Source organism: Pseudopodoces humilis, chromosome 6, assembly GCF_049639895.1.
Source record: "Pseudopodoces humilis isolate 2021_Gansu_Grassland_sample_001 chromosome 6, ASM4963989v1, whole genome shotgun sequence".
Taxonomy (NCBI): domain Eukaryota; kingdom Metazoa; phylum Chordata; class Aves; order Passeriformes; family Paridae; genus Pseudopodoces; species Pseudopodoces humilis.
In genome coordinates, this window is record NC_142205.1 from 48,942,606 (window position 1) to 48,953,508 (window position 10,903).

Sequence of the window (10,903 nt, forward strand, 5' to 3'; positions counted from 1 at the left end):
TGCTTTGAATGCAGCATGCCAGCAGTGGGCAGGTTTTCTGTAGGACTTTGCATGGGCACAGCAGCTCACCCACGCCTTGCAGATTGCAGCAGCATAGCTTTAAATAGCAAACTGAGATGGAGGACTTTGTACCTGGGGTTCCCAAAGTGTTACGAGTGACTTAGTGGTGATGCATGAGCTACTTCAAAGTGGTGCCCATAAAAAAATAAAAGCTGGCATCATGCCTTTTCCCTAAACAAGATGGGGGAGCAATCAAATGTTTCCACCTGCTCTTTACCAAGTCTGGCAGAGAGCCTGGAGGTGGCTGCTACCACCTAAAAAAGCACAACTATTTTTCTCTAATGATAGTTAAGCAAACAAAGTTTGGGAAACTTGGCTTTCTCCCATAACCTTGAACCACAGGTTTTGGATTGACTGTATTCTGCTGTGAACCCCCTTTTTAAATATAGGATTAATTCACAAGAATTAATTCTGCTTTAATAAGCAGAAGGATCGGAAATTGGATGATCAGCTGATAAATTTATTTGGGGTTTTACAACTCACAGATGATTGACATCAGCCATGTGTCAGACTTCTTCAGAGGGATCTGTAGGGCAGAAGCTTTTCAAGGGTGGAAGAGGGATACAGAATAATTCCTGCATGTGCTCTGTCTACAAGGATATGTATAAGCCTCATATCTTAAGTCTACCCCAGGCAAAACCAGCTCAGCCTTTTACAGCTCTTGATTATTGATGGTCCTGAAAACTTTGCAGGGAAGACTGAAGATGAAGAGTAGATTTGTTCTCCCTTACCTTTAACTAGCAAATACAGCACATCCTCACTGTGATGCAAGGCATATTGGATAATTCAATAAACAGGTACCTGCAATGCCTGGTTTTGGTGCCCAGTCTTCTAGGGGGATGAGTGACATTTCATCCCAGCCACCACTGGGAATACCTGTTCTCTTTTTTCTGAGAAAGGCTGATTCTCCTCAGCTAGGTGGCAGGCTGCTGGACAGCAAAAATTTCGCAAGGTAATCTTGCAAGCACTGTTCCTATAGAAAAGCCTGGGGTATTTTTTCTGTCTTGCCAGCATAGTCCATGTAAGACACGAGTGTGAAGTAATTGTGTGTAACCCTAAGACTGCAGCAGCACCATCTTCTAGCATCTATGTACCTACCTGTTCTGGAAACCTTTGAAGTTCCTATTTGAGTCATTGTGTTTTATGGAATTTATTTCACTAATTCTTGAAAAGCTTCTGACTTTCTGAATGACTAGCACTTAATCTGGCCATCTGCAAAGGACTTAGTCATCTCTTCTTTGGCTGGAGTGGTCCCTTTCCTTGAGGATGTAACTTGAATGTAAAGCTGAAATCATTTCAGCCATTTTAGTGAAAAATATTAGATAACAAAATAATGTTGTATTGAGTTTCAAATGTTGTAAATGAGCTTTGATGAAAATAGATACTGTAGAAAGATTTGCTTTAGCTAAATGGAAGTCTTCACGATTCCTTGTCATTGCCTGTCTCCAGCTTTCTTTCTCTTAATCAGTCTATTATCCTTTTTTTGAAATAGAAATAAATTACATCAAATAGAAATTAAGGAACACTGAAGGCTAAAACATCTTGATATTTGCGACACACATCTTGTGGATATGCAGTTTAAAGATAAGAAAAATACAGTCAGTAAATTTAGCCCATGAGGGTGAAGCTAAAAATGCCATTGCAGTTTAATTAAAAAAATTATATGTATATATATATATATTTGTAATGTACTGAATAATTGAGAGAAAGCGAAAGCTTTGCTGGGTAACTGTTGATGATAAAAATACTGTGTTAATTCTGAAAATATTTTGCTCTTGAATTAGCAACTTGTAAGCAAAATGGTCACAATTTGATTTTGACTATTATATCATGAAAAGGGAGTGCAAGCAGAATTATTTTCAAACTAAAAATAGAACTTGAAGAGTATATGTAGTAGGTAAACAAGAATTGTTTAAAATACATGAGTCATTCAGGCCATGTAGATACAAAGAAAATTTTAAGTAGTAGAATTGCTGAGAGACAGTTTTTATAGACAAAACCACATTATCCTCAAGTGAATGTGCAGCTAAATTCTGTCTTTGTATTTGCTTCCTCCAGCTTAATGGCATTATATACTTCAAAGTAAAGCACTTCAAAATGGGTTTCTCTTAAGGAATTGGGGTCAATTTTGCTGCTGAGAAATATGTCATCACAGGCAGCATTACAGTCCTTGTAGCCTTACTTAAAGGCTTCTCTGGATAGAGCTGTTGTATTCCTCTTGCAATGTATTTAAAAACTCTGTTTTAAAACTGTATTTGGAGCCCAGCAAAGCATATTTCAGTTTCCTAAAACAATTGTCTTGAATCCATATTATTTTTAGCATGCAAAATTATTAAGGACAGTACTAGCAATGATGGAAGTGCATATTAATTTTAATGAGCTTTTAGCTGCCTTTCTTTAAGTGGATGGTGATCATCAATAAATAATGCACCTGCCTGCTAGTGTAGACAAGAGCAAACTAACAGTTTAACTTGATTTTGGACCACACAGTGAAAAATGCCTAAATGCATTGTTGGCAATATCTGATCCTTCTTGTCCTCCTCCTCTCAGATTTGGGGTTACAGACATATTGTTCCATAGGTGCAGGTTATAGTGTTAACTACAGTAGGGGAGTTGCACATGGTGTGATGCAAAGGTTAACCATGTACACAGCAGTGAAGGGGACTTCACTGAATTTGCTGATTCACAACAAATTCAGTCCATCTTAGCAAGGAGATTGGAGATGACAAAATCGTTGCAGGGCATGTATAGCTTAAGATGTCTAAAATATGCCCTATGTCTTTTTAAAAATATATTTGCTTACTTTTGGTGGTTTTATTTTTCATTTCTTTTTTAACTTTTGCAGAGAAGAGAGTGAGAGTGTGCTGACGCTGAAAGGTTTGACTCCAACAGGAATGCTGCCCAGTGGTGTGCTCTCTGGAGGAAAACAAACACTGCAAAGTGGTAAGCCTGTTTGCCTGTGTGTCTTGTCCTGTGTAAAAAATACAAGTGGTTTTCAACTGCAGAACCTAAGTAGCCATAGCTGTCTCAAAAATAAAACAACAAAGGACAGAAAAAACCCCCAGGCAGTTTTTTGGCCTGGAGCATTTGTGAGCAATTCATCTAAGGCCACTTCTCAAGACTTACTACATACCATAAATTTTCAGAGAAAAGGGGGGAGGGGGGGACCCCCTGAAAATCAACTGTCTAAAATGGTGGCTCAGCATTGTATATGAAGTGTACTCTTTTCAGAGTTTGGAGCATCTTTTGGAGTTGTTTTTTTTTTTTTTTAAGAGCAGCCCTTGATACATGGAGTACTGAAGGTTCAGCTTAGCTAATGACACTCAAACTCTTGTTTTATCTGATTTGTTCTTCCTCACAGAGAATCACCAATGGAAAATAGCTCTAGAATTAAATTTTCTCTCCTAGAAATTCTAGGTGACAGCATGAGAACAAATCCGCTCTGATTTAAGCCCAAGTGAAGGGAAGCTCTTACAAACACTGTGCTTGCCTTGTACACAAACACAGTACAGATTGTCAGTTTTATACCAAGTGCTTCTTGTTACAGGAAGTTGGTAAGTCTATAGTAGGGCTGCCTTTGTTTCCTTTTGGAATAAGGAGTGCAAATTATTCAATTTATTACTGGAAGCTCTCCTTTTTTTTTTTTTATGTGTGTATTGCTGTGGAGTATATTGCAGGTACATATAAAGGTCTTTCATTTATTGAGGTTCTGTTGGCAGTAGATGTAAGAAACAGAAATGCTTTATAACCTTGACACAGTCTCAGCCTCTTGTTTTCCTGTTTCCTTCTTGGAGCATTCTTCCTCTGTATTTTTCCCTTTACTGTCTCTTTTATCTAGAAGATTCAGATATATGGTGGTAAACGTCCTTTTCCTCTTTTTTCCCTTCTCTTTTTTCTTGTTGATGACTTTGTGTGTTATGGACATAGTAACATTCTGCTTTGAAAATGCTGCAATATGATTTCACAGGAGGCATTTTTCAATGGGTTTGTGGTTTTCACCTAGGCTTTTCTCTTCATAGTTGCTTTACATTTGTCAGAAAATTTGGTCCAAGGAAACTGCTATTGTTGCCCTGGTAAAATATTAGGAATAGAAATGAATTAGAGAAAATTGCCAAATGTTCTTGTTACAATGGCTAAAAGGAAACTCTCCTCATACTGCAGTATTCTGGCTCAGTAAAACATTACTATACACAAGCTTCTGCATCAGTTAACACATAGTACCCCATTCACCAAATACTCTGAAGTTCACATAGTTTCTGTTAAGCTCACATATTGCCATATGTATTAACAGAAAATATGAGTAGTATGTTCTGTTGTGAAAGTATACATTTTAGTCATCATTTTTTCTAATGTTTCAGTGCTGGTTTGGATCTGGTTATTCATTTTAATTTCTCATCCTAGTTATCATGTTTGCTTTTCTTTTAAGTTTGTGTTGGTTTTGTTCCTTGTTTTTTGGCCATCTCTCTTGCTCTGCTGCCTGAGAGGCATAGGCTTACCTTGGTGCATGAGGGTTAAATCCTCTCATTTCCCCATGCAGCAAGATAATAGTATAGATATTTTAGAATATATCTTAATCCATGTTTTAACATTTTAACTGGGGTGGGAGAAAAAAAAAAGTTCGGGTTTTGTGTACAGGAAAACAAGACAAAAAAGAAGAGAAGACTTCCTAAAAACTTTACTTCTTGAGCTATTCTCTAAACCAGAGAAACTCTTGAAAATCAAAATGTCTTTTAAAATATTTGCTATATTGGATTACATTTAATGATTTGCATCAGCTTCTAAATCTCTGTAAAAAAAAATGCATCCAAAGCTGATGGGTAAAATTCAAATGAAAGTATGTGTTTAAGAACAATTAATGGTTTCACAACAGTGGTAGCATGGTATTCATAACATTGGAGCAATCTCCCAGTTACAAGCTCTGCTCTCCCTTACCAGGCTTTGCAACTTTGGAGGTCCAACAGTCAATCTTACATCTACATCCATTGATTTAAATAAAATATTAGCAACATGTTGTTTTTCAGAGACTGGCTTGACAAAAGGAAAGTTTACAGATGGAGAAGACTGGGCAAGGTTGCAAGCAAAGGCAAAGCTTTCTGAGCATCCCATGCTGTGGGGGTGTTTCTTTTAGTCAGGAGAGAAAAAAAATACAATTCTGTAAAGTTGTGTATAGAATTCCTTTGCCTTGTATTGGCATTGTTACTTTTCAGCTAATACTGCAAGTTGTATGAATTTTGTGCAATGGCTTTATGCCATTTTCTGTTCTCTTTTGAAGGGCAAGTCAAACTGCTCTTACTGAGAGCTGGGATAATTATATAATGACCTTTTCAGGTCAGATGTGCACCATAGAAGATATTTACCTTTTGTAGTTCTTTTGAGTCAAAAGAAAACTTCTTAAATGTGTCTTTAACTTTCAGTTTGTAGAACTTCTGCTTTAAAACAAACTCTAGCTTAATTCAATTTGCAAATTATTGTTTTTGTGTAAACATTTCTCTGTGTGTCTGTTTTGCCAAAATCCAGCACTTACAGTAACATTAGTGTTGTAGCTCCTTTGCTATTCACTGACTTGTTCTTAGAGTTAAAATCCTCTGCTCATTTTTTCTCATTCGTTTTGCTACCCCTTTCTTCTCTTCAGCTACTGTTGAGGCTATTGAGGCTGATGAAGGTAAATTGGCCAGTCCCCTTTCTGTTGGTGCCACAACAGATAAGGGCTCTGCTGGGTGTATTCATTTTGCTGTAGCTTGTACAGATTGTGTGGGTGTTGGGCTAACAATTGTGGCTCGGTATTAACCAAAATGTAATTGCTTTAAAGGGGAAAGTGTTTTTTGGTTTTTCTTTCTGTTGCTGCTGTTGAGGTTTTTTTTCTTTCTGTAAGTCACAAACACGTTGGAATTGCTGTATGTTGAACTAAGCACTGAGTAATGTCACAGGAGAAGATCAGGGAACTTGGATTTCACGGGACATGACTTGGCAGCAGCTCGTAAATGCTTTGTGACACATAGCTCAAAAGCTGTGCGCTGGAGGCTGGCTCAAACTATCCTCAGCAATTTCTGGTCAAGGAAAACACATAGCTTTTTATATATTCTCTCCTTCTGTTACTGTTTCTTTTCCCTTTTTTTTTTATTTATGCTTCAGTTTGTTTCCTTGCTTTTAGGTCACTAATAAAAAAAATTTATTGGTCTTTTGTTATAGTACAGCATGTTTCTGTTTCCCTTTAAAAGTAAAACAACATGAGACATTTGTCTGCAAGATGTCTGCTTCTTTTGGTAGTGGCAGTTTACACACTGGATATTTACATTAGAGCAGCCATTAACACAGGCACCATTTTAGCTGCATATAAAGTGACTGTCTGCCTTGGAAGATTTCTGAATGTTGAAGTATTGAAACCTGGTGTTTTGTTGACAGACTTCTAATTTAACCCTTAACAATTTTTAACACTTCAGTTAAAATCTAAGTAGCCGTGTATTGCAATGCAGATGTACAATATTTGTTCAGTATTATAAAGTTTTGGAAGACGAATTTTCAGAATTCCCCTTTAAAACAAAATTCTTCAGTTGTATTTTGTTCTTGCCCCTCTCAAATTTTCTGTGGGTATTTTTTTTTAGTTATTTAAAAAAAAAATCCGGTTATTGTTGTCCTTTGGTAAGATGTGCCCTTTCGGCCAGTTGAATTTGTTTTTGAATTTTGTAAAGCAGTGAATAAAATTACTGAACAAGCAAGTAAGAGAAAATACAACTGCTTTCTAAATAGCAGTGAGTAAGCTGCTATTTATGTTGGAATTATCTATTCCTATCGGCAATCTCTAATCTGCAGTGTGCATTCTTGTTGACAGTTTGGCTGTTTTCTGTGATTTTCTGTGACTATGTGTTGTGTTTTAGTAGACTCTCAATGTAACCTGCTAATATTCGTTGTCTGACCAGCAACTACAGCAGAGCACCTTCCTTAGTGTTACAGACAATAATGTGTCTAGTGGAAATACAATCCCTTAATGTGCCCCCATGCCAGCAATATGCACCCCTCAAGTTAATTCTTGATTTGCCATCCTTGCTAGTTAAACACCGTCACCATAGTCACAGCTACTGCTCTACACAGGTGAAGCTTCTGATGGAGGAGAAGTTTCACCCTTTACCAGTTGTCCTTCAGGGCCAATAACACCAACTGGGCTGCGCTGCTGGCAAGCTCTAGGACACGGAAACTGCTTCAGCTTCAATGCAGCCATCCATTAAAGTATTGCTTTAAGGGATTGGCATGGGTGCTTGTTAGACATCTTCATTTTGTGGTAGAAGGTAAATAAAAAAAAAAAAAAGAAAAAGCCAACCAAAAAGGCAAACCTTAAGAAAACTCACTGTACAACCTGTTCTGTTTTCACTGCTCTGTCCCTGCTCACTTGACTAATCACCATTATGTTGTTGTTTTTCTGAGTTGAAGTATAATACATGTTAAAAGCCATGCACTCCACAAAGTTCCAATATAACATTTGTGAAACTAGCTAAAGAGCTAAATCCTGAGGCAAACAGGATCTATCAATTTTCACAGGAAAGGGTGGCACAATCAGCATGAAAATGCCTTTTCTTGCTCCCCACTAAATACAAGGAGTGGTAGCTTGGTACCAGGGATGTTCTGGGGTTTGGGGTGTGTTAGCTTTTTTTTAACAGAAGTTACCAGCATGTCCAGAATCGGGACGTCATATTGGAAGGAGAGTATTTGGGGGTAAAGAGAAGAGAAAAGGGGAGAAGGAATACTGAATTCGATCTCTGAAACTCCCCTACCGTTTCTCTTTGGGGAGTTTGCAGTTTTCCTGGTACTAACGCACCATTTCTGCTCTATGGCACATTATGATAGAGGCCTAGCAGAAATTCCAGTTCTGGAAGTGCAGTGCATTGATTTGGTACCGATAAGAGAAAAAACACACAGAAGCCTGTGACAAATTATCTATGGGGCTGTGACCTGCTGTTTGCCTACAGTGCTTTTTTTCTTTTTTGCTTTAAATCTAAAGATCTTCAACACTTCAATTAGAGAGAGAATAAAATTAAATAAAAATCACAGTCTGTGAATACATCTCTCAGCCTTTGCCTTCCTTCTGAGGTTGGTGTGGCCTCACCAATGTTGCTGCTAAAAGGCAGATAGATCAAAACTCCTCAGGATCAGTTGGAACTTTGGTCCTTTGTCAGTGTGTTTCCTAAGGTAAACTGTATAGCTGTTCCGAAATGACAGTCTCCCTGATCTGTGTTGCACAGTGTTCCTGCTGTTTGACTCAAGCTGCTTTCTAGAAGTCCAGGGTTGTATCAGGGAGGATAACTGCCCCAAAAAATCAATAAGCAGCTCACCTGTGTTGAGAACAGAAGGCAGCTTGTTGTAGGGTAACCCCAGATCTTCCCTAGCTTCAATGTATGTCCCACAAAGTGGCCTCACCGTGTCATCACCATCTGGAAGTAGCCAGCACTTTTTGCATGATCTTTGAAGGTCAGGTGGGAGTTTTGCCTGATGAAGGGGCATTAGGGAAAGGCATGACGTCCTTAAGACTGTAAGTGATGACAGCAAATGCCGAGTCACCAGCTCATGGCTGTGCCCTCAGCACGGTTCCAAAGTGCAAACTGTAGTTTCATGTCAGCATCTTGGTGTTCTAAACTGAGCCCCAGTGGACAAAAAAGTACTGGAAGTTGATTGTGTTGAGAACAACAGTTGTGTTGGAAGGGATGGTGGTGGTGAAGCCCCCAGCTCTTTCTGAGTGTGGTATGGAGTTGGTGGTGGTGTCAGAACTTCTCATTGCTGCCTTCCCAAGAAGGACTCTCGCACTTGTTGCTAAACTGGGGGAAAAGCTGCTGAGAGTTTTATCTTGCTAATTTTATTTTTCAATAATCCTTTATTTAGCTATCAAAGGATTTTCACCCCAGCATAAGATCACTAGCTTCGAAGAGGCCAAAGGCTTAGATCGAATTAATGAGCGAATGCCTCCGCGCAGAGACGTGCCATCCGATGCCAACCTTAACTCCATCAACAAAGCAATCTCCACAGAGACTAATGGCACGGACAGCAACGGCAGTAATAGCAGCAATATCCAGTGACCACTGTCCGGGAGGGGGGTTGAGCTGCAGGGCGCAATGGGGTTGCTGCACGTCAGCAATGGGATGTTCTTGCCTCTGATAATAGCTTACTTGCTCTGGGGGCCAGGTGTTGGATTCAGTTTACAAAAATCATCAACAAAGAGATCGTCAACTTTAATTTGGTGGGAGGGCGGGTGGGGGAGAGACACCTCCTTTGGATATGCCTTTAAATGCTTGTAGAAAAATGGAAGCTCATGCTGGTATATATTGCAAAGTTAGGGGAATGAACATGTTTTCCTACTACATTGGGAACGTCTAGCTATGTTACTGAAAGGCCTTTTATTATGTTACTGGACATGAAAACTTTGTTTAATTTCTTACTAACTATTGTACGTTTACAGTTGCAGCACTCAACATCTACAACATCGAAACATTTTTAACAAAATGTATAAACTAAATAAGGACTATTTATTGATAATGTTTTGCTACTCTTGTCAGACAATGGCTATGAAATAAATTAGGCACTCTTTAAAAATATAGAGAAAAAAAGAAAAAAAAAAGTTGGAAATTTGTTTAAAATGCCAAAAAAAAAAAAAAGAGCGAGAGAGAGTGAGAGAGAGAGAGCGAGAGCGACAGTTTAATTTTGTACAGATTATGCTTACCTCAGGTTTCTTTAGTGTGCTTCAATGCCCTTCTTTAAATATAACACCTTACTAATTTGGCAGCAATTATCTTTTTCTTTGTTAAAAAAAAAAAAACTGGAATAATAACATTTATCTTTTTTTGCTGTTTATATTTAGGGGGGTTTGGTTTGGGAGGTTTTCTGGGGTTTTTTTGGTAAAACAAGTCTTGGTTGTGGCTTGCTGAATTTAAATATTTATGAGTGGTGCATTTTTAAGTATAGTGAACAAGACACCATATTAAGTGCAGTGAAAAGCATCTATATTCTGTAAAAATCTGCCTATGCATGTTTTTTAAGAAAAAAATGGCTGTATAGGCCTGTATGGGACTGTAATGCGCTTAGTGGTCTGACTTATACTGGAAATGTATGTATACTGGCGTACTTTATATTCTCTAAAAAGAAAATGCTTAATGCCTTTGAAATTTTGTAATCAAAAAAAAGCTTTGAAAAATCTAAGGGGGGAGAGTATTCTTAAAGTTTTTAACATAAGCTTGTCAGTGCACATATAGATGGGTAGCATGTTTAGCAAACCTTGTGAAATTTAAATAAGTTTGTAGTTACATGTGAAATTCTAAATGCATGATAACTGTTAATGTCATAATGGTTTAGTCATTTTGTTCTGTTTTGTCATGTGCCACAAAATGTGTAATTTTTTCACTTTTTTCCCTTTGTATATCAGTTACGGGTTTCAACTGGTTCATTCTAAAAAAGAAAAGGAAACAAAACAAACAGTCCATTGATATTTTTTAACAATTGTATAAGTGCCCAAGTAATTCACTACAGCCTACAGCCTTGCCTTTGTAATTTGACTTCGAAATGTTGGCAATCAAAGCATGCACTTGTAACAATGAAAGAAGCATTTTATATTACTACTCAATAAAAATGTGCATGAACTTAAGCATTCCTCCCTTTCTTGCTGTCTCAGTGGCAGAAGCATGCAGACACCACATGTGTGTGCTTCTTGCTGTCTTTTGCTTTGGACAGGAGAAGACCGCTGGTGTAAGAGATGAGTGACTTGTCTCACGATTCGAGGTCAGTTCTTTAGTAAGAAATGAAGCCATGTATTACCCAGCTGCTGTAGCCTACTGAATGTCTGCAGACTTCCCCCAAGGTCTGGTTA

The 10,903-nt window shown here is 38.1% G+C and overlaps 1 protein-coding gene across 4 annotated transcripts in view; it reads left to right on the top strand.

Annotated features, from left to right (window-relative positions):
• PPP3CA (protein phosphatase 3 catalytic subunit alpha) overlaps window positions 1-10,686 on the top strand; it is a 173,312-nt gene extending 162,626 nt beyond the window's left edge. For 2 of the 4 annotated variants that reach the window (XM_014263150.2, XM_014263151.2), the window contains 3 exons: window positions 2,906-3,003; window positions 5,693-5,722; window positions 8,929-10,686. In XM_014263150.2, the coding sequence (XP_014118625.2) occupies window positions 2,906-3,003; window positions 5,693-5,722; window positions 8,929-9,122 (322 nt within the window). In that variant the 3' untranslated portion in view covers window positions 9,123-10,686. The remainder of the gene's footprint in view (window positions 1-2,905; window positions 3,004-5,692; window positions 5,723-8,928) is intronic. The other 2 variants (XM_014263153.2, XM_014263154.2) reach the window with 1 other exon arrangement.
• Window positions 10,687-10,903: the final 217 nt, after the last annotated feature.